The sequence below is a fragment of the Mesoplodon densirostris genome, chromosome 4 (assembly GCF_025265405.1).
Source record: "Mesoplodon densirostris isolate mMesDen1 chromosome 4, mMesDen1 primary haplotype, whole genome shotgun sequence".
Classification (NCBI taxonomy): Eukaryota; Metazoa; Chordata; class Mammalia; order Artiodactyla; family Ziphiidae; genus Mesoplodon; species Mesoplodon densirostris.
In genome coordinates this window covers 47,429,193-47,452,672 of record NC_082664.1, presented here as the reverse complement: position 1 = coordinate 47,452,672, position 23,480 = coordinate 47,429,193, and the positions used below count along the sequence as shown (strand labels likewise).

Here is a 23,480-nt window from a genome sequence, read left to right as displayed (position 1 = left end):
TGTCACTTTCCCTGACAGTAAAAATGAGATGATAATACTTATGTATGTCTTCCAACAAAAGGATAAGACAAAGTTAAAAGGAGAGTATACATAATTTGACTTTCCTGTGCAAAATGTACTAAGGAGGGGCTTCCCTGGTGGCGCAGTGGTTGAGAGTCCGCCTGCCGATGCAGGGGACACGGGTTCGTGCCCCGGTCCGGGAAGATCCCACATGCCGTGGAGCGGCTGGGCCCGTGAGCCATGGCCGCTGAGCCTGCGCGTCCGGAGCCTGTGCTCCGCAACGGGAGAGACCACAACAGTGAGAGGCCTGTGTACCGCAAAAAAAAAAAAAAAAAAAAATTAAAAAGTTTTTTTTTGCTCTTTATTGTTTTGTTTTGTTTGTATTTTACAAACATAGCAACCTATTAATTGAATTCATTATTAAAATTTTAATCATTTTAAGAGGCATTAAATAGTTAACTAAGAGGGAAAAGCACTGAAAGTGATAAAATCAAACAGCCACAGGGTTTTTCTCCAGTGCCCACACTATGAATTTATTTACTTAGCAAATATTGAGTGCCTACTATGTGCCTCTTGGATTCGTCAGTGAATAATACAGCAAAGAACTCCGTGGTCAGGGAGGGGAGTAGAAGAGAGTAAGGGGGAACCAACAATAAACAGTAGATATAAGAAATAAATCAATTCTATAGCATGCTGGAAATTGATAAATACCATGAAGAAAAGAAAAATTAGAGCAGGGTAAAGGGGGATCAGCAGCATGAGGAACTGGGGAACTTTTGAGCTGCAATTTTGAATAAGGAGCTAAAATACTGAATAGTAGACTCCTGGAGAAGCGCCACGCGAGCAAAGACTTGAAGGAGGTGACAGAGTCGGTAATGGGAGGAGACAGTTTCACATATGGGGACAGCCGGGCAAGGATGCTAAGCTCGGAGCGAACCTTGTGTGCAGGGATGGAACAGCTGGGGGCCCTTGTGGCCCCAGTGGGTAAGCAAGGGGAGGAGAATAGGAGGGAAGTAAGAGTTAAACTCCAAATATAAATGTTTGCTTCCTTCAACTTTCTTAGGGGCAATACAGCTTTATATATTACATATCCTTCATTCTCTGACATCATAGGGCCCACGCAAGCAACATTGTCAGGCTACCTGGGTCACCTTAACGTAATGTCGGAGTTCATAGGAACACTGCAGCCCACTGTGAATCACACATTTTAAAAACATTAATGTATCTTAGTTTTCAGAGTTATTTATGGATACATGGAGTGATAAATATTTATATATCTAAATATATTTTGGGGGCATAAAATGTAATTTGGACTTTTCATAAATTTCTACCCTTCAATCCTATTGTATCAGAGATTACACCACGAGGCCATATTTCCATTTTCCACTTTGGTTTACTGAGTGAACTCATTGCCCAAACCACAGAACACATGTAACTATCACCAAGTTACATCACAACTCCCAGTTGGCCAGTTCTAGCGAGGCCTCCTTTGTCCCACTGTGGGACTATGGCTCCCATAGTCTGTTCTGGCATAGAGCAGAGCCCTCCGCAGCCCCTCCCCTGCTCAGTGCACCCCAAAGAAGTAACCTGTGCGGACCCCACTCATGCTAACAAACCAGTGTGCCGGCCACGTCACCTCACTCCCCTACCCCCCACCCCAGCCCCTGGCAGATGCAGCCTCTGCCCGCCCCTTGGGAAATGTCCATTACCTACCTGAGGGAACCCCCAGCGCCAGTGGTTCTTCCTGGTGAGAACGCTAACGTCGGTCCCGGGGAGTCTGCTCTGGAAATCTGCAAAGAGCCAGCAAGTCCTGGGGTGTGTGCAGAAGGGGAAAGGATAGATGCCTTACACCCCAGAGCTGTATTTTGTCACTTGGGCCTTGATGCCACTTCTCAGAAAGCTTTCACAAAGACAGCCCCATCAGCTTCTGGCCCCATTCCTCTCTCCCTGGGGCTCCAGCCCAGCAAAAGAGGCTGGACTGGAATTGGTTTCGACATCCCCTCCCTAGTTCTCTGTCCTTACTCCACTGTCTAGCACCAAGTCCCTTCCTCCTCTAGCCAAAAGCCCAAAAGCTCCCAGACACAGGTCAAGCAAATACAGAAGCTTTCTCACATATGCTATCAGCCAGACACAGAATCCCACTATAAGATAGAAAACTGTCCCTCAGAATTGAAACACTGGAATCAAAAGAGCAAGTCTACTCCTCTGTTCTTTCAGAGATCATTTCACTGTGAGGTCAATTCTTCTTTCCTTTCCTGAATGATCCCCTCCAACTTCTAAATCTACCAATTTTTGGTGGCCTGCTGGCAGTGGCATTTTCCCTCCCTCCCTCTCTTCCTTCCTTCGTTCATTGGTGTATTCTTTGCCTCAATCTGTGGAATAGCAAATCCCATTTCCAAAGGCTTATTTCTTAGACCCTGACATACTTTCAACTTGATCTGTGTTGTGATCTTGGTCATATCTAATTCTCTATGCCTCAGTTTTTTCATCTTTAAAATAGGGATAAAAATACCTCCTCCCCCATATAGGCATGTAAAGCACTAGGTGTAATACAAAGCACATAAGAAGTGCTTGATGAATAGTAGCCGTTAATATTATCTAAACTTCATTTACATATACATATAAAATGAGATATATTTATGTATAATGGATATATATACATATATATATATGAAATGATTACCACAATAGTTACCACATCCATCACTTCACATAGTTACCTTTCTGTGTGTGGTGAGAATATTTAAGATCTACTCTCTTAGCAACTTTCAAGTATTGTTAACTATAGTCACCTTGCTATACATGAGATCCCAGAACGTATTCATCCTGTAACTGGAAGTTTGTGCCCTTTGACCAATATCTCCCCATTTCTCTCATCCCCCAGACTCTGGCAACCACCAAACTATGTTTTTGTTTCTATGAGTTCGACTCTTTTAGATTCCACATGAGTGAGATCATTTCGGTATTTGTCTTTCTCTGACTTACTTCACTGAGCATAATGCCCTCAAGTTTCATCCATGTTGTCACAAATGGCGGGATTTCCTTCCTGCCATTTTTTTTTTTTTTAAGATGTTGGGGGTAGGAGTTTTTATTAATTAATTAATTAATTTTTTTTTGCTGTGTTGTGTCTTCATTTCTGTGTGAGGGCTTTCTCTAGTTGTGGCAAGCGGGGGCCACTCTTCATCGCGGTGCGTGGGCCTCTCACTATCGCGGCCTCTTGTTGCGGAGCACAGGCTCCAGACGCGCAGGCTCAGTAGTCGTGGCTCACGGGCCTAGTTGCTCCGCGGCATGTGGGATCCTCCCAGACCAGGGCTCGAACCCGTGTCCCCTGCATTAACAGGCAGATTCTCAACCACTGCGCCACCAGGGAAGCCCTTTCCTGCCATTTTTTATGACTGAATAATATTTCACTCTGTGTGTGTGTGTGTGTGTGTGTGTATGAATGTGTATAGATATAGATACAGTATATAGCTATAGATATATATCTCACATTTTCTTTATCCCATTCATTCATCCACGGACACTTAGGTTGTTTTCAGGTCTTGGCTATTATTAATAATTCTGCAATGAACGTGGGGGAGCAGATATCTCTTCAAGATAGTGATCTGATTTCCTTTGGATATGTACCCAGAAGTGGAATTGCTGGATCATATGGTAGTTCTAGTTTTAAGTTTTTGAGGAACTTCCATACTGTTTCAATTTAAATTCCCATTAACAGTACACAAAGGTTCTCTTTTCTCCACATGTCTCCAACACTTATCTCTTGTCTTTTTGGATAATAGCCATTCTAACAGGCATGAGGTGATACTTCATTGTGGTTTTGATTTGCATTTCCCTGATGATTAGTGACGCTGAGCACCTTTTCATGTACCTGTTGGCCATTTGTATATCTTCTTTGGAAAAGTGTCTGTTTGGTTCCTCTGTCCATTTCTTAATCAGATTTTTTTTTGTAATTGAGTTGTATGAATGAATTCCTTATATATTTTGGATATTAACCTCTTCTTTGGATATACAATTTGCAAATATTTTCTCCAATTCTGTAGGTTGCCTTTTCACTTTGTTGATGGTTTCCTTTGCTGTGCAGAAGCTTTTTATTTATTTATTGGCTGCATTTGGCCTTCGTTTCTGTATGCGGGCTTTCTCTAGTTGTGGCGAGCAGGAGCTACCCTTCGTCGCAGTGCATGGGTTTCTCATTGTGGTGGCTTCTCTTGTTGCGGAACACGGGCCCTAGAGCGCATGGGCTTCTGTAGTTGTGGCTCGCTGGCTTAGTTGCTCCACAGCAGGTGGGATATTCCCAGACCAGGGATCGAACCTGTGTCCCCTGTATTGGCAGGCAGATGTTTTAACCACTGCGCCACCAGGGAAGTCCCTGTGCAGAAGCTTTTTAGTTTGATGTACTCCCACTTGTTTACTCTGAGCTTTTATTGCTTGTGCTTTTGGTGTCATATCCAAAAAAATCATTGCTAAAATCAATGTCAAGGAGGTTTCCCCTGTTTTCCTCTAGGAGCTTTATAGTTTCAGGTCTTACATTTAGGTCTTTAATCCATTTTGAGTTAATCATTTTTTTTTGAAGCATAGTTGATTTACAATGTTTCAGGTGTACAGCAAAGTGATTCAGTCATATATATATTTTTCAGATTCTTTTCCATTATAGGTATTACAAGATATTGAATATAGTTCCCTGTGCTATACAGTAGTTCCTTGTTGTTTATTTTATATATAGTAGTATATATCTGTTAATCCCAAATTCTTATTTATCCCCCCCTCACTTTCCCCGTTGGTAACCATAAATTTGTTTTCGATGTCTGTGAGTGGAGTTAATTTTTGTGAGTCTAAACTTTAAAAAAAAATCATCTTTGACATCCTTAGCCATTTCACTCAGCTATTACCCAGCTAAATGCTACCAAACAAATACCATTTCTCTTGGAAGCATCACTACTTGTTGTAACAAACTTTTTGGAGCCATAGCTTTATTTTATTTAATTCTTCCCTCCTTTATCAGGACTCTTCCCAATAGGAAGTGATTCACCATTTCAATCATTCATTCATTAAACAAATATTTACCAAACACAGGGTAGATGCTAACGATGCAGTGGGGAGCAAACAGCAAAACAATTTAGGGCTCCTAGTCTGAGGTGTGGACCCACATCACAGTTCATAAAGGGAATGAAAGCAAGACCAAGAACATGGAGCATCTCACCTAGCATCTCAGAAAACTGTGACCCAAGTCATTGCGCGAAGGCTTTGATGCTGAGAAGGGATTTAGGTAAAGTAAATGCAGAACGGTTGAGAGTGCCTGAGATTCAGGCAGAAAAAGAGTAAACACGATTAAAGCAAGTAAGCAAGCAAAACTCCCCAAAGAAGCGCACACAAAAAGCTTCGCAGACTCTCCCTATCTTGGTCTGAGGAGTTAGCAGGTGAATCTCGTGAGACGGCGGTGAACCACGTTCTCCAGCAGCTGCGGAGGGGACCGACTGGACGCTCCGGGGATGGAGGCCTCGGGTCAGGGTCCCACCCACCGCTGTTTCGAGTCAGGCGTCTCCTCTGCGCCCTGGAACCGCGGCGCCTGGGCGCCCGGGTGTCCAGCGGGACCGCGGACTCGCCCCGCCTGGTCCGCAGAGCGAGGCCGGGGGTGGCGGCCCCGCCCCGGGAAAGGCGGGCCTGGCCCGGCGTATTTGAGGCGCAGAGCCGGCCGCCGCCCAGCCAGGACGACAGCACCTCTGCCGAAGCCACCCCCGCGGCGTGCGAGCTAGTGCCGAGGCGTCGGGTGAGTGGCGCGGGGCGCCGGGACGGGGGCGCGCACGGGCCTGCTGGCGGCTGAGCCTGGCAGGGCGAGGGCGCCCGGGCGCTGCTCGGTGCGCGGCCGGGGCTTGACTTCCCGGGGGCCCGCGGGAGGGGTTCGCCGAGAAGGGAGAGCGGAGTCTGAGACTCGGGGAAAGTTAGCAACGCCTTACAAGGACTCACCTGCATTTACTCGCGGCGGACGGGTGTGTTACTCTCTGCGGCGACTGGGAGGCTCAGCCCCGGCGTCGCGCCCTCCCGTCCCCGGCCGCCCAGGGCCGCCGGCGGTGAGCGGTGCGCGCGCGCGCATCACCCCAGCCGCCCGCTCCAGCTGGGCGGGAGGAAGCAGGCCCTCCTGCCCCCATTCCACAGAAGGTACTGCTCCCGGACTCTGACGGGCGGCTCCACGACCCCTGACTTGATCTTGCTGTGGGATGGGAATGCGCTCTGCTACCAGGCCAACAGGGTCAGGGGCTGCAGCCTCTCCCTGGACGCTGATCCCGCAGAAAATGGTGCTGCCCCAAGGCTGAGTGGACATGTGCCCGGCTTGACAAAGACCGTACACCCTGAGTTTTTACAAATCAGTGACTCATCCCTGTCCAGATTTGGGCATTAACAATCTCACATCTGTGCCGGGGATATGTGGGGTGTGGCAGAATGTTGGTCCCAGGGTGCAGAGGCCTCCTAGCTGAGGCGGGGGTGGGGAGGCTTTTCAAACATGTTTGAGCATTTATTCTGGATTGTGAGTTGCTCAAATCAAAGCACTAAAATGCATGCACTTTGAGGAGCAGGAGCTCAGGGACGCAGGGCTTGAGGTTGTGCCTTATGCTTCATGCCCTCCCCTTAGCGATTCCTATTCCAGATACCGTGGAATATTTGTAAAGTGACTCCTGGGAGTTGGGTTGCTGGACAATGAGGACGGTTGGACCTCAGTGACCCAGTCTGTTTCTAGGATTCTGGAAAGGAATGGAAGAAAGGCTCATTTAGTTCTGAAGAAAATGATAGCAATGAAAATTGACCTCTTGGCACAGAGCATGAGAGAAAATTTTCACCAGCTTCCAAAATTCTGACTCATTTGCCTCAAGTTTATCTTTCATACTAGGAAATTGTTTCCATAAAAGTTAAAGTTTAATAATAAAAATTTATTGTTGCACAATAGTCTCCTTTTCAGACATTGACTTTGAATCCCTAGAGGAGAGTCTTTCATTCCTTTCATGGCTGTGCCCCATCCTTGATCTATGGGAGATTGGAGCTCTTTCCTAAGTTAATAATGTGTGGGCGTTATACTTAGAATCAGCATTTACGTCATATTCTTGGGAGAAGTTTGATGATGGGTCTTGAATGTTTTGAGTTTAGAAATATTAGGTGGTGCCTCACCAGGTTACATAAGAAGCAGAAAAGAAGGAGCATTGCTTGATAGATTGACCCCAAAAGCTAGTTTTTTGGGTTTTTTTAAGACATGCTTTTCTTTTGTAAGTCACCAATGCCTTTTTAATTTTTATTTATTTATTTAAATTTATTTATTTTATTTATTTATTTTTGGCCGTGTTGGGTCTTTGTTGCTGCACGCGGGCTTTCTCTAGTTGCAGCGAGCTGGGGCTACTCTTAGTTGCGCTACGCGGGCTTCTCATTGCGGTGGCTTCTCTTGTTGTGGAGCACGGGCTCTAGGCACGCAGGCTCAGTAGTTGTGGCGCACGGGCTTAGTTGCTCCGCGGCATGTGGGATCTTCCCGGACCAGGGCTCGAACTCGTGCCCCCTGCACTGACAGGCGGACTCTTAACCACTGCGCCACCAGGGAAGTCCAAAAGCTAGTTTTTGTTAAAAAATGGAATATCAAATCTCACTGTGTTGAGGGGTCCTTAATCAATGACATTTTGCTATGCCACAAATATGCAGAAGTGCTTTATAAAGACTTTTTACTTACTTACTGCTCGTGAGGTCAAAGGCCAATATTGGTCTCACCTATGATTTAGATACTGTTTGCCTACAACCTTCATCAGCCAGGCTCTAAATTTTAACTGTAATAGAGATATTTATTCATATAGTAAAACTTGAGACTCTTATGTTACCTTAAATACCAGTTGGCTTGTAAACTTCATGTACCTGAGACTCATAGTAACTGATCTAAAACTTAGCCTCTTTCCTGTGATAGTTTGGGACATAGGCTTCTGCTGAGGACAGCTAGTTAATATTTTGTGTCTGGTGCCTGAACGGGTTCTTCTCATTAAATTCTGAGTGGTAAGCCTGCCAGGGCAGTAATTCCAATTTGCTGCTGACTAAGTATCATGTGTTCTCTCTTGACTGATGTTCAGCTTTTCCATAAGGGAAAAAAAAATCAGTAACTGAGAGGCACAAAGTAACTTTACCTTCCTTGATGCTGAGGAACAATGATGAAAAAGAAATCCTCGTAAAGGACCAGTTTCCTTTATTCTAACCAGCATCATTGAATTTGGCTTTGGTAAGTGGGCGTTCCTCAAGGCCTGTCCCGTGTTTCAGCAAGGCCAGGACATAGACTGCCTGTCCTGTGTTCTTTGGGGAGGAGTGTGGGCAGTGCTTGGGGTTCTGAGGAAATATGTTTGGGATCTACTTCCCTTACAGCTCGTATAAAAGTTGGGGCCCTTTGTGGGCAGAAATTTCAGAAGTGCTCCTGGGAACCCTGGCAACTGAATTAATTGCTACATGGGCCTAGAACAGCATAGTACAGTGGATAGCCACTCTTTATTAAAGGGCAGAGCTGCAATTAACAACCGATTAAAGTGGCCTGCGTTCTGACTCATGTTTAAATTCCTTATTCCAAAGCAATACTGAACTACTTTCTGTAGGTTTTTCCAAATGTGAAGACTCAGATAGTAGTTTTTAAAAGTTTTTGTCTTTGATGTAGTTTTTAAATGTTTTTGTCTTCGATGTAGTGTTTTTATCCTGGCTTTTCAAAATTCTCTGATTCTGGGAATGCCAGAGTTCACAAACCTATAGTACCTGTGGAGTGGGAAGATTATTTAAATTTTACATTTGATTGTCTCTATAAGCTACTCCTCTAAAAAAAAAAAAGAAAGAAAGAAAGAAAAAAGAAAACTTCCAGGCAAGTAAGGAAGATATTTACCCAAATAGATGTGTTGTTGTTTTTTTTTATTCTTTTTTTGGTTCCTTTTTTTGTTTTTAAGTTCTAAGGTTGCTAACCTTGATTTCAAAAGAACATTGGTTAGAACCTGTTTCATCAGAGATCTGATGGTTGGGAGTTGACATAATCAAAACAATGCATACCCAATTTTTGGAAAAGTAAGCCTTTTCGGTTTAAATGTGGTTATAATTAGCAAAGTGACTGTGCAAAATGCCATCCTTGTATTCAATATCACTGCACACTGAGTCACCCAGCTAGTTTTCTGACAAAAACATGATCTTTTTTTTTTTTTTAATTTACTCATTTTATTTACTTATTTTTGTCTGCATTGGGTCTTCATTGCTATGGGCGGGCTTCTCATTGTGGTAGCGCACAGGTTCAGTAGTTGAGGGTTACAGGCTCAGCCGCTCCACGGCATGTGGGATCTTCCCGGACCAGGGCTCGAACCCATGTCCCCTGCAATGGCAGGAGGATTCTCAACCACTGTGCCACCAGGGAAGTGCCCATGATCTCTTTTTAATTTGTTTACAATTTCAGCATGTTTATGCAGTTCTGAATGTTTAAGCCAGAGAATTAATTTCTAAATGAAGTAACTAACACTTTCGAAGGACTATACTTTAAAATTTCAAAGTGTGAGGTTTTATACTAATGTAAAATCAGCCTGAATTAGGAGTCAGGATGCTTGGACCCTGGTCCTTGGCCTGCCAATGACAGAATGACTTTGGGTCACCACGTTACCTCTCTGAGACTCAGTTTCCTCACCTTTAAAGTGAGGATATTAACTTTTCCCTGTCAATCTCATAAGATTATTATCAGAATCAAAATAGGTAAGGTATGTGACAGTGTTTTGTAAACTGAAAAGCACCACATAAATGCAGGGTGTCATTATTCTAATGGGCTTGTCTAATGCGTCACAACACAATCCAAACTGTCATCCTTGGTGTCATGTGAAACACAGTAGAAATAAAGTGGAATCTGCTTTGTTTTTTAAATTGTTTGGGGCTAGTTGGAAAATAAACTGAATATGCTTGAACAGAAACTTTGAAAAGAATAAATGTTACATTTTGGAAATGTAAATGTAAATGTCTTTGTGTGAGTTTCTGGTTATGATCAGCCTTTAAACACATCTAAGTTTAATTGGATTTATGTTAATAAGACACTTTATGAGGCCAATGGAACAGATTTAGCTAGTTTTAACAATTGAAACTACCTTTCTGTTTTTTATTGACCTTCATAGGTACATTTATGTGAGGATACATATGCTAATTAGCCTACACCAGTGGTTCTCAAACCAGGCACAATTTTGCCCTCTTCCCGCTTCCCCCAGGGTTATTTGGCAACGTCTTAAGACATTCTGCATTATCACAATGTGGGGGGAGGAGTGCTACTGGCATCTTGTGTGTTGAAGCCAGGGATGCTGCTGCACATACTGCAATGCATGGGACAGCCCCTCCCTACAAAGTATCCCACGTGAAATGTCAGTGGTGTGAGGTTGGGAATAAGCCCGAACACGATGGGGATATTTAAAAGAAGTCAGAACACTTACAATGTTATTGCTGAGGCTTTGATACGTTGCCCAGGAGTGGAAGAAGAAGTTGTGTAATCAAAGTAACTAAGCTTTCTGCCCACTATGAAGTTGAAGATTGTTTCCTACTGGCATCCAAAATGAGAAGCTTTATTTTCTTGACTTAAGAAATGTCCTGTCTTTCTCTTTAACAGCTTTACGTTCTCTCTGGGGTAGCAGCAGTTTTCAAGGCAGTGGTAGCCTTTTGGGGAAGGAAGCACAGAAGAGCACCTGGCTTTTGCTTTAAAAGGTCAAATACTATATACTAAATACAGTGAATATAAGTCCTGGGAGAGTCACCGTGACTTCCTAATCCAATTGCTAGCAGTTTCCACGTTGGAAAACGGGCACAGTGATAACAGTGATAACCTGAGGGTTTCCAAATATATTTGAGAATGCCCAGAGTAAAAGAGATGTGCAAAAAGAAAAAAATAATTTAGTGAAGGATAATATTTGCGTGTTATAAATAACAGCAGAGTAGGATAAAATATCTGGTGTATAAATAAAGCACACATTAAGTTCTAGGAGGAGGTCTGCCTGTTTGGTTTTTTTAACAATAAAATCTAATATTTTACATTTTTAGGGCCTATCGAGTAGCCACCACTTACTCAATTATTTTAAGAATAATAATTGAGTAACTATCACAAATAGGCGACTTAAGGAAAGCAGCGGGAGCAGGTGTAAAACATCCTGTTTGGATGGGGCCTTGGCACAGGGGGAGGAGCCGGAGAAGCAAGAATGATGTCTCGGGGCCACCCTTTGAGGCAGCTGTAGGCAAGGCCAACCCTCTCTGGTAACATCCTACCCAAAAATATTCTCCTCCACATTGTCTGACTTTTTTTTTTAACCTTAGTTGTTTGTTATACTGCCAGACATTTCATTTGGAATAACAGGTATCTTTTAAAAAGGGAATCATCTTGTGCCCGCCTTTCTTCTTTATTGCTCCACATCGCAATCTCACCTTTCCTTCAAGGCTTAGCTCAAGCAACACTGTCTCTTCCCCTGTTAGAAGTCACCTTTCGAGTTGTGACTTCCCACAGCATGCAGTCTGGCTCACAGCGTCCATCACTCGTGACCCCCTTCTGGCCTCTGGACCCTTTGGCCATATATCTTGGTCGATTTCATCTTCAAATCCAGACAGGAGCCACCCAGTGCCTGGTCCAGAGTAGGCATAAATGTGTACAAATGAAGGAATAAATCAACAGCAGCAACTAGGTCTTGGCGGGTGGGGCTGGGAAGGCAAGGATTGTCTTTCAAATCTCAGTAGGAAGAACCAACTGCTTCCTCCCAAAACCCAGAGGAGGGCGTGGGGCTGTTAGAGGGAACTGGAGGGGAGGTGGGTGAGATTAACGCACTGAACACTTTTTATGAGGTAGTAGAAAAAGAACACAGGAAGGAAGGTGAAGGAGGACCAAAAACCCAGGACTGTTTACATGTGTTACCTAGGAAAGGGGCAGAGCATTTTATCCCCCCTCCCGCCTGTGCCTGTGTTGGATCACCGGGTGCTCCCAGGATTCAGGCCACAGGCTAGTGTGATTAGAGTTTAAAGGTATGAGTTAAATAGGGCGTGGTGATCCAGGTGGAATGCATCTCCACCCTTTGATGAGACATTTTTGTGGTTCCCCGCTAATGATTTCAGCATATTTGTCGAATAGACTGGCTTGTGTTAGGAGAATGCCTGTACATTGACTAGACCTGCACAATGAGCTGTTTGTGATGTTAAACTCATAGGGAAACCAGTGAAATCTTTTAGGATCAATAACCTGTGTTTGTTTGTTTTTTTCTCCTTTCAGGAAAATGGCAGACAGTTTTTCGGTAAGTGTTTTAGGTCTGTTTTCCTACCCTAATATGTATACAGTCATGCAGGTTGAAGGTTGTTTGTTTGTTTTTTAACCACTCAAGTTTTCCTAATTCTCCCACGACGTGGCTTCCTCTGGCCTCACCCTTCCAATGAGGGCTTGTTAGCTGGAGTCTTGTTTTTCCAGCAACAGATTTGGGAAGAAAGCCAGGCAGAGAGAGGCCTGGGCCTCACTAACAGTAACCCCTTTACCCAAGGCCTAGGACAGAAGTGGGTGGATTCCACTGGCAGGAGCTGAGAAACCAGCTGAACAAAGGGCAGTGTGGTACAGTCTGAGCATCCTGATTGTTTTCTGTTTTTTTTTAAAAATCCTGCAGTGCCCTCTACTCCTCCTCCTTTCCCAAATGCTGGAGTAAGAAGCAGCCAAAATAAATTCCTATTAGCATGCATGCTTATGTATTCTCAAATTCCTTAACAGAATGACTCACACCACCTACAGCCATGAGCTTGAGTTGTTTTCTAAATCCGGTTTACTTTCCATCATCATCCAGCCCTCTGTTTATCCCTCCCCCTCCCCCAGACCCCATGGGCTCCCTTCACAGCCTCACTCTGCTGCCCCGATACCAGGTCTGGGGTTGGGTTCCTGATGCACCAAAGGGTCAGACAATCCTGGCAGATCATATTCAATCAACATAGAAGTTTTTACTGAGTATCTTCCATGTACCACCTAGCACTCTGCTAAATACTGTAGAAGTCAGAGAGGGAGAAGGCAGAGTCTCTTCCTGGAGAGAAAGGACACAAACCAACACTGGCACAGCGTCCCAAATGCTGCCTCATCTGTTCGTCACAACAATCACTTGAGATAAGATCATTATCCCTGTTACACAGACAAAGACACTAAGTCCTATACAAGTGACACGATGGCTCCAAGAGTTTGGAGCTCTTGAAGGATGGCACTGGATTTCAAACCAAATCTTGTGATTCCACATCCCAGGCACCTACCTGTGTACAAGGCAGCTTCTCTGATTCTAGCCTGGATGCCACTAAGTGGTGACTAACCTGGTGCACCTGAAGTGCAGTAGACATCCAGCAAACGGAAGGCCAAGGCAACTGGCTCCAGCTTGGTGGAGGTTTTCCAGCCCAAATGCATCTTGATTTTCGTGATTGTTTTTCTCATGTCAGTTAGAAAGTATGTGCTTTTATACAGAGGATGGCTAGCTCCTGACTTTAGCAAATTACAAAAAGGCAACCCTTAATGATCTGAGATGACGGAAAGCAAGAATAGAGTGATAAAGCATGCATAATCCTAAAGTCTAATTTTAGTCTTAGGAACTCAAAACTAATAGGTGGGGAAAATTTTATTGATATGAATTTCATATCTTCACCATATCGCTCTAGTTCTTAGATCACATATTCCTGAAAATTCTGTTGTTGTGAATGTCTTTCATCCTGTAATTGTTTATGTCTTTCTTTCCAGCTTAATGATGCCTTAGCTGGGTCTGGAAACCCAAACCCTCAAGGATGGCCTGCTCCATGGGGAAACCAGCCTGCTGGGGCAGGAGGCTACCCGGGAGCATCCTATCCTGGGGCCTACCCTGGACAGGCACCACCCGGCCCCTACCCTGGCCAGGGACCTCCTGGGGGTTACCCAGGCCAGGCACCTCCAGGGGCCTACCCTGGCCCAACTGCATCTGGTTATCCTGGACCAACTGCACCAGGTGCCTACCCCGGGCCTGGGGTCTACCCACCTCCTGGACAGCCAAGTGCTCCTGGAGCCTACCCTGCTGCTGGCCCGTATGGCATCCCTTCTGGACCCCTGGTAAGATGGTGTTAGTCATTTCGTATGCTTGAATGTGACCAGGACAAAGCTAATGAAACACATAGCAATTGTCTGGAGCGGCGGTGCCATCACTTTGTAGTGCTGTGGCTGGGAGCTGGCTCTGGGTACTGACCTGCAAAGGGCTTCCGGGAGAACTGAAGCTTTAAACTCACTGCTTAGAGCCGCTTTGCAAGGACCAGCCACAGTGTATGTTGGTCCAATAGAAAAAATAGTTGCTCATGTTGTGTTCAGTATGTGTACTGTTAGAGTAAAGAGAAGCTAATGCATCTTTTGAAGGCATCTGTAAAGCAGCTTTAATATAAATCAAGTTAAGATCATAGCAATGGGGGAAGTTTTGGTTATTATTATTAATAAACACTGAGTATATAACATGTGCTAGCTGTGTGCTTCTACATGGATGATCTCATTCAACCCCATAAGCACCCTCTAAGATACTGTTATTATCCCCACTTCACAAATGAGGAAATGGGGCAATAAAGAGTTATACAACCTTCCCATGGTCATAGAGGGAACCTTTGGGGGAACCACGGTAATCGGGTTTTTAAAAACCTTCTAAAGATAATTTTGTGATCTAAGGATTAAATTTTCACTTACATTAAAACCCATTTTAATAAATGAATCCTAAGCATAAAACTCTGTGGGGCTCCAGCCACATCTCAGACACAGACCCTTCCCTTCCAGATGGTGTAGTTGGGAGAAAAGATACAGATATGAAGAAAGAGTTCAATAGCACAGGACTGCTGAGTTCCGGGAGGAAGCACAGGACTAGTACAGATCAGACAGATCAGTGCTAGAGAGTTCTAGAGAGAAAAGACTTGGGGATGGTTGAACCCAGGGGGAAACAATTTACAGGAAAAAGAGAAGAGGCCAAGGACAGAGCACTGGGAATATTTACAGCGCCTTGAACATAGAAGGTCAATAAATATTTGTAAAATGAACTGGGGAAGGTAGTAATTGGAAAGTGTCCATTCTACAAATATCAAGTGCCTGCCACATTCAGAGCACTCCTCAGGGCCTTGTGTGAGGGGAACACAGAGGGCCTCAGAAGCCCACAGTGCCTGCCCACAGGGAGCAGAAGAACCTGACAAAGAATGTTCTATGACAAGGATCTTTCCAAAAAATAGGTCAAGTGGATGAGTCATAGATTCGAATGGGCCTTGTCATGAGAGATAACAGTGCTCCGAAAGGGAATATGTTCTGCCTTTGGCACCAATTAACGGATGGCCTTATTCTCGATTATTAGCTGCAGTTGTGTAGGGAGCCTTCTCTCTTCAGGCCCTGGGCAAGGTGGCCTGAGAGTCTGAAAAGATGGCTAAACTAGGGTTATGTGTTATTCACACATATTAAAAGTGGTTGAACTTTAGCAATATCTTTTTCTTTCTTCCCTCAAGAAAACATGACTCTTTATTGATATATATATATATATACATATATATTTTATTCCCAGAATGTGCCTTATGACCTGCCTTTTTCCGGAGGAGTCATGCCTCGCATGCTGATAACAGTCCTGGGCACAGTAAAGCCCAATGCAAACAGGTAAAGAGCCAAGTCAGCAAGTCTAACATATTTATTGATTGCTTTTGGAATAAAGGGTGATCTGTTTTGAATTTTGATAGAGTTTTTAAAATTGCACATTTAGAATCTTGGCTATACCACAGTTTGGGATTTTCCTATAAATCAATATGCATTCCCACCAAGAAGACAAGGTTTCCCTCACTAAATCTTGTGTTTCTCCCAGAACCAGAATAAAACAGAGTTCTACTTTGTGAGGACAAAGAGGAAGAGCAGGAAAACCCATTCTGTTGGTTCTTCTAGGCAGTGAAAGCCTTAGAATTAAAGGAAAGTAGAGCCTTTGTAATGTAATGTTTGGCCATCCCTCCACCTCTGAGCCATAGATTGTCTAAAAAACAAAGCCAATCAAAAATTAGGGTCACAGGGCTTCCCTGGTGGCGCAGTGGTTGAGAGTCCGCCTGCCAATGCAGGGGACACAGGTTCGTGCCCCAGTCCGGGAAGATCCCACATGCTGTGGAGCGGCTGGGCCCGTGAGCCATGGCTGCTGAGCCTGCGCGTCCGGAGCCTATGCTCCGCGGCGGGAGAGGCCACAACAGTGAGAGGCCCGTGTATCGCAAAAAAAAAAAAAAAAAAAAAAATTAGGGTCAGGGACTTCCATGGTGGTTCAGTGGCTAAGACTCCATGCTCCCAATGCAGGGGTTTGATCCCTGGTCAGGGAACTAGATCCCACATACCTCAACTAAGAGTTCTCATGTTACAACTAAAAAAGATCCCACATGCCACAGCTAAAAGTTCCTGCATGTTGCAACGAAGATCCTGCGTGCCGCAACTAAGACCCGGTGCAGCCAAAAAAAAAAAAAAAACTAGGGTCAAAGACAAAAAGATGCCTAGTTGATCTGAGAGCTTAAATATTATACCTCTCTGTCCTCATACTGGTACAAATCTCCCTGCAGTTGTGCAGGTCTTGGTGCACTCTCAGATTTGTGAGCTTGGCCGCCATTTCCGTCTTCATACTGGGTGAAACAGCAGAGTCACAGATTCCCATGTTGTTGGCCTGGTCTACAGATGATAAGTGACAAGGTGGGGAACCCCAGTCTTCTGAGTAGACACTGTTTACTTAAAAGGTTTGAAAAGACTCTGCAAGTTAAAGACTTTATAAAAATAAATCAGCCTCTGCCATTGGTACTGGTTTGGTTGATGTGAGCTCGGTGCGGGTAAGACTTTGAGCTCACTTAGGAAAATCCATGCTGATTTACAGGCTGCCCTGGGATGTCTGGCTCTGGTTATATTTATTATATTATATTATATTATATTATATATAGTATTATATATAATATATATTATATACGATATATATTATATATAATATATAATATAATATATATTATATATATAATATTATATATATAATATATTATATTATCACCACTGGTTATATTTATATATAATACAAGCAGGCTAGGGCTATCCTGAAGCTGTTCAGTATGTCTGTCCTTGAGGTTAGTAGTACTATTAAAGCTCCTAGATTAATTAATATCTGTTTCTGGGTCTTATAGACAGGACACAAAAGGTACAAATTCCAGCTGTGTACACAGGTTTATTTAAGAATCTATAAACAGCCTCTGTGAGTGCCTGTCATCTTGATCCTCGGGAATCGGCAGGAGCAACCTCCTCTGTTACCCGGAGGAGGACTCAGATTCTGATCTGATCGTTTTACATTCAGCTAACCAGTTCACGCCACCTCCAGCCAGCCTCCTCTGGTTCTACGTGGTAGTCACTACCCTAAGCCAGCTCTTCCTTCCACACAGCATATACAGCTTCTCTCAGCACAATACTTCCCTACACAATAAAGCTTGTCTCACAGCAAGTTACACAACATATATATCCTCTGCCTGTGTCCTTATCCATCTTGCCTCCCAGAATAACATAGGACCCAGCGCCCTGATCCTCTGCAGACAGCACTCACGATTTGGTAATACCTGCTCTCCTCCTGCTGCAGCTGCTGTCACGCAGGACCACACTGGTATCTTTGCCTTATTTACGACTGTTGCACTAAAAAGGTTAGTTCCAATAACAATAGAGATGTCGACTGAGACTGTGGCAGGTCAAAACCAATTTTGGTTGAAATGGTTAAGGTGGTAGTAAACTGAGAAATATATTGCTTTGATCTGCAAAATCTATGTGAGCAATTACATGGAAGAAAAAAATCCTTACGGTGGTAGAGTTGACAATTATCTTCCTTTTCACTGCTGAGAAAATACAGGCATTGCATATTTAGTCAAATACAAATTCTATTGCCATTTGACCATATTGGTCCTTTCCCTGTGAATTTAATCATTGGTGGTTGTATGTGTCTGTTACTGGGTGAATGAAATACCCAAGGAATCATTGTTAGTAGGTCTAGAAAGCAGACCTTGCTTTTTTTCTTTTTAATTTTACTCAATTGAATTTTCTTTTTAAAAAAATTTATTTTTATTTATTTTTGGCTGCGTTGGGTCTTTGTTGCTGCGCACAGGCTTTCGCTAGTTGTGCACGAGCTTCTCATTGTGGTGGCTTCTCTCGTTGCGGAGCACAGGCTCTAGGCGTGCAGGCTTCAGTAGTTGTGGCACATGGGCTCAGTAGTTGTGGCCTACGGGCTCTAGAGTGCAGGCTCAGTAGTTGTGGTGCACGGGCTTACTTGCTCCATGGCATGTGGGATCTTCCCGGACCAGGGCTCGAACCTGTGTCCCCTGCATTGGTAGGTGGATTCTTAACCACTGAACCACCAGGGAAGCCCGCAGACCTTGCTTTAAACAAGAGCACCAGCTGCTTCTGAGGTTAGCGCTCTGGGGAGCACACTTTGAGAAACTGTGGGGTAGGGGTAATACTTTAACAGCCAGATAACTTGTGTTTGTATTAACATCCAAGGAGAGGAAATAGGGTAGAAAGTTTATTCAGCACTTCCATTAATTCCACTTCACATCATGGAATGTTTAGTACATGTATTATTATGACTTTACAACTTAGCAATAGGATACTGAATATTAACTGTGTTTTCTCATTCTTGCTATTTTAGGACTAGGTTTTTGGTTAACTATGAGGAAGCCAGGTTTTTGATAGCACTTTTTTATGTGACTGCCTTACTTTTAACAGGGATTAAAAGTAACCTGGCAGGGCAGGTAAAAGGTAGCCATCATTTCCACAATGTCAGGTATAAAGTGCCCCCAAATCTCCACAAGGAAACCCTGACCCTTTTTGTTTGTTTGTTTATTTTTGGCTGCACTGGGTCTTTGTCGCCACGTGCAGGCTTTTGTTCGTTGCGGCGAGCAGAGACCACTCTTCGTTGCGGTACGCGGGCTTCTCACTGTGGTGGCTTCTCTTGTTGTGGAGCACGGGCTCTAGGCACCCGTAGTTGTGGCACGTGGGCTCTAGAGCACAGGCTCAGTAGCTGTGGAGCACGGGCTTAGTTGCTCCGTGGCACGTGGCATCTTCCCAGACCAGGGCTCGAACCCGTGTCCCCTGCATTGGCAGGCGGATTCTTAACCACTGCACCACCAGGGAAAAAAAATAGAATGCTTCGTGAACTTGCGTGTCATCCTTGCCCAGGGGCCATGCTAATCTTCTCGGTATCGTTCCAATTTTAGTATATGTGCTTTCGAAGCGAGCACACCTTGATTGTTTTTATATGTAGAGAGTAAAAAGGGAATTACAGCTGAATAGAAGGATATGACCAAAGCCAACGAGGCCAAAAAACTTAACACATATTGTCTTGTTTACTTTGAGATAGTGTGGTAGTACATTGAATACAGTAGTCCCCCCTTATCTGTGGTTTCGCTTTCCACGATTTCAGTTACCCAGGGTCAATCGCGGTCTGAAAATATTAAATGGAAATTCCCAGAAATAATCAATTCATAAGTTTTAAGTTGCCACCGTTGTGAGCAGCATGGTGAAATCTCACGCTGTCCAGCCCCATCCTGCCCAGTACGTGAAATCATCCCTTTGTGCAGCATATCTGGCCTATTAGTCACTTAGTAGCTGTCTCAGTTATCAGATCCACTGTCATGGTACCCTGGCGCTTGTGTCCAAGTAACCCTTATTTTACTTAATAATGACCCCAGAAACAAGAGTAGTGATGCTGGCAATTCATATATGCCAAAGAGAAGCTATAAAAGGCTCCTTTTAAGTGAAAAGGGGAAGGTTCTTGACTTAATGGAAAGAAAAAAATTGTATGCTGAGGTTGCTAAGATCTATAGTAAGTACAAATCTTCTGTCCATGAAATTGTGAGAAAGGAAACTCATGCTAGTTTTTTTTTTTCCTGTCATACCTCAAACTGCAAAAATTACAGCCCCAGTGCATAAGTGCTTAGTTCAGATGGAAAAGGCATTAAATGTGTACAATATTTTGAGAGAGACCACATTCACATGACTTTTACAACAGTATATTGCTGTAATTGTTCTATTTTATTATTAATCTCTTACTGTACCTAATTTATAAATTAAACTTTATCATAGGTATACATGTATAGGAAAAAAGTGTGCGTGGATAGCTAGCCAGCCAGCTAGCTAGCTAGCTAGCTAAATAGATATTTGGTTCGCGGTACTATCCATGGTTTCAGGCATCCACTGGGGTCTTAGAACATACCCTCTGCACATAAAGTGGAACTGCTGTACTTGGCCCAGTATACTTTCCAGTTTGAACCCATTCTCTGGTATATTTGCTTTCTGTTTAGAAATTTTCCCTGTATTTTATAAATGATTTGCTCTTTAGAAAATTTTATGTTCTTCACTTGATACAAATGTACAACTTGAATAATTTTACTAACTCTGGTCTTTGGTTTGAAACAGACTTGCTTTAGATTTCAAGACAGGGAGTGATGTCGCCTTCCACTTTAACCCACGCTTCAATGAGGAAAACAGGAGAGTCATTGTTTGCAATTCGAAGCTGAATAATAACTGGGGGAAGGAAGAAAGACAGACGGTTTTCCCATTTGAAAGCGGTAAACCTTTCAAAGTAAGTTATTGCTACTATTATATATTGATAATGTATATTTCTCATGGGGAATCACTCTTAAACCACAATGCACTGGAAACGAATTTTCATCAGCTGTCCTGGGACACCTAACCAGTACATCTGCTCTCTATACCAGGGGACTGGTCTCAGAAATAGTGGCACTCTCCCCAACTCCATTCAGGCACCTTACCATCACCCGTTACCACCCTTCTGAGTTTAAGCTTTTCTGGAAGTGAGAAAAATAGCATCTTTAATAAAAAAGGTAGAAAGTCTTTATGGTACAGTTGTGCTGAGACTTAATTCCACAAAACAACATAGTTAGCATGGCAATCAAAACAAAATTTTTATTGGATTTACCTGGCGGTCCAGTGGTTAAGACTCCATGCTTCCAATGCAGGGGGCGTGGGTGCAATCCCTGGTTGGGGAACTAAGATTCCACATGCCATGTGGCATGGTCAAAAAAAAAAAAAAAAAACCCCAAAATTTTTAAATTTAAAAGTAATACATGCTTGTTTTATGAAAAGAAAAATTTATAGATTTTTAAAAATTAACTGAAAAGTCCTCCATCCTTTACCGCTTCCCCCATCCTCACAAAGGTTGCAACTTGAGTATCTTTCCAGTGTTTTCTATGACAAGCAACACACTTTTTATTTTTTTATTATTTTTTATTTTTTAATTTTGCGGTACACGGGCCTCTCACTGTTGTGGCCTCTCCCATTGCAGAGCACAGGCTCCGGACGCGCAGGCTCAGCGGCCATGGCTCATGGGCCCAGCCGCTCCGCGGCATGTGGGATCTTCCCGGACCGGGGCACGAACCCGTGTCCCCTGCATTGGCAGGCAGACTCCCAACCACTGCGCCACCAGGGAAGCTCCGCACGCTTTTTATTTTTAAGCACTGCTTCCACAAATATTTATTAGGTCCACAGTATCGGGTAAGGGTTGACTATAGAGTGGGTTATAAAACAGCTAGACCGCCAGCTCCTCAAGGGCAGGGTCTAACAGGGACCATATTCTACATTTGGTGGACATCTTTCCTTATGAGAACATTGCCACCTAATAGTACTTCATTGTTCAGATGTGTAATAATTCAGCCAGTACCCTACTGATGAAAATTTGGAGTATGGAAATATTCCAAACAAATCAAACCGGGAAAGTTTTATTTATTTTACTAAAATACTGTGATAGCTATCCTTATAAATCTTTGCTTCCTAGAATAACTTTACTCAAAGAATACACGTTTAAAATTTAGATAAGGATATTGCCAAAGTGCTGCTTCCAAAAGGATGTAAGGATTAACACATCCTCTAACTACTGGGAGAGTATGTTTCCCCTACTCTTGCCAAAACTGGTTATTATCAATCTTCATAACATTTGCCACTCTAAGTAGAGGATTCCTATTTTAGCATTTATTTTTATTTTTAGGTGTTTGAGGCTATACAAAAACTTTAGGTTTTTATGTAGATAAATTATTAATCTTTTCCTCTGTGGCTTCAACTATATATCCTTCTAACAATTTTATCATTTTGTTTTGTTTAAATCTTGAATAAGTTGGAGTTCATTTTTGCTGTAAAGTTACTTTTTATGACTTTAATTAGTTCTACAATTGATCATAAAGGTGAAATGCTGGACATCCTGAGCTCAGGCCAGACTGGTTTTGAGATGAATGGGCATTCCTAACAGTTTTGTGTACGTGCCATTTCAGATACAAGTCCTGGTTGAAGCTGACCACTTCAAGGTTGCAGTCAATGATGCTCACTTGTTGCAGTACAATCATCGGGTGAAAAATCTCAGGGAAATCAGCAAACTGGGAATTTCTGGTGACATAAACCTCACCAGTGCTTCGCACACCATGATATAAAGGGGCAGATACTTTTTAAAGAAATGAAATTGAATGTAAACCTTACACATTTAAAAGTTTCATGTTCACTATGAGTGAAAAATTGTACCTTTATTCATCAATGTCCTTCTTGCAAATCATCCATTTAATAAAGAGTTACCTGTCTTTATATGTCATTTAACTGGGGCAGTTTATTCTTGATAATGCGCAATGGACTCAATGGAAAAAGAAATATGTAGCAATGTTAATACTGCATTAGAGTCTCCCAAAGTTTTCAATATTTGCTAAACTATTTTTTAAAAAGGAGGGACTTCCCTGGCAGTGCAGTGGTTAAGACTTCGCCTTCCAATGCAGGAAATGCGGGTTCATCCCTGGTCAGGGAGCTAAGATCCCACATGCCTCATGGCCAAAAAACATAAAACAGAAGCAATATTGTAACAAATTCAATAAAGACAAAAACCAAAAAGTAAATAGGAGTACATACTACCCCCAAATTAACCTCTCCAACAGATGCTACAAAGAAATCGTTCTATTTTCTTACTTCAGGAAACATAATATATTCAGGAAATGAGAAAAGCAGAAAGAAAAAGTTTACATATAGGTGACCCATAGACAATTACTGTTAGCATTCTGGTATATTTTTCTGGACTCCTTTTAACTATTTTAACTATACTTCACTGCTTTCAAATCAGTAATTGATACCAATATCAGACAATCTTCCCGTGGGTTCTTTTGGTTTTATGAAATCTCCAAATTTGTAGAGGGAAAAAAAAGTAGGTTTTTAATTAGAAATGTAATCAGCTTGAAAAAGTTAATAGTTTCCATTGTTAATACTCTCAGCCATGCCTTTCTGCCCTTCCTCATTACCAGCAAGGCCAAAGATTAATATAATTTCAAAACCAGGATGTGCTCACATCACCTCATTTTATAGGAGACCAAATATCATTTGATCTATTATTGTTTCTACAGTACCATCTTCTCAAGTATTTTGTTGTCACAGGTTGGGTCCCCCAGGAGGCAAAGAGATTAGAATGCAAGAG

The 23,480-nt window shown here is 43.0% G+C and overlaps 1 protein-coding gene and 1 non-coding gene across 2 annotated transcripts; one reads left to right on the top strand and one right to left on the bottom strand.

The window, feature by feature from the left end:
• The first annotated feature begins 5,679 nt into the window (after nucleotides 1-5,679).
• Nucleotides 5,680-22,616, top strand: LGALS3 (galectin 3). Its single transcript, XM_060096181.1, has 6 exons — nucleotides 5,680-5,767; nucleotides 12,257-12,278; nucleotides 13,739-14,080; nucleotides 15,549-15,637; nucleotides 20,438-20,603; nucleotides 22,306-22,616. The coding sequence occupies exons 2-6, from the start codon at nucleotides 12,261-12,263 to the stop codon at nucleotides 22,459-22,461; spliced, it is 771 nt and encodes a 256-aa protein (XP_059952164.1). The 5' UTR covers nucleotides 5,680-5,767; nucleotides 12,257-12,260; the 3' UTR covers nucleotides 22,462-22,616.
• Nucleotides 19,154-19,260, bottom strand: LOC132489994 (U6 spliceosomal RNA). Its single transcript, XR_009532358.1, has one exon. It is a non-coding gene; the product is annotated as a U6 spliceosomal RNA (small nuclear RNA).
• Nucleotides 22,617-23,480: the final 864 nt, after the last annotated feature.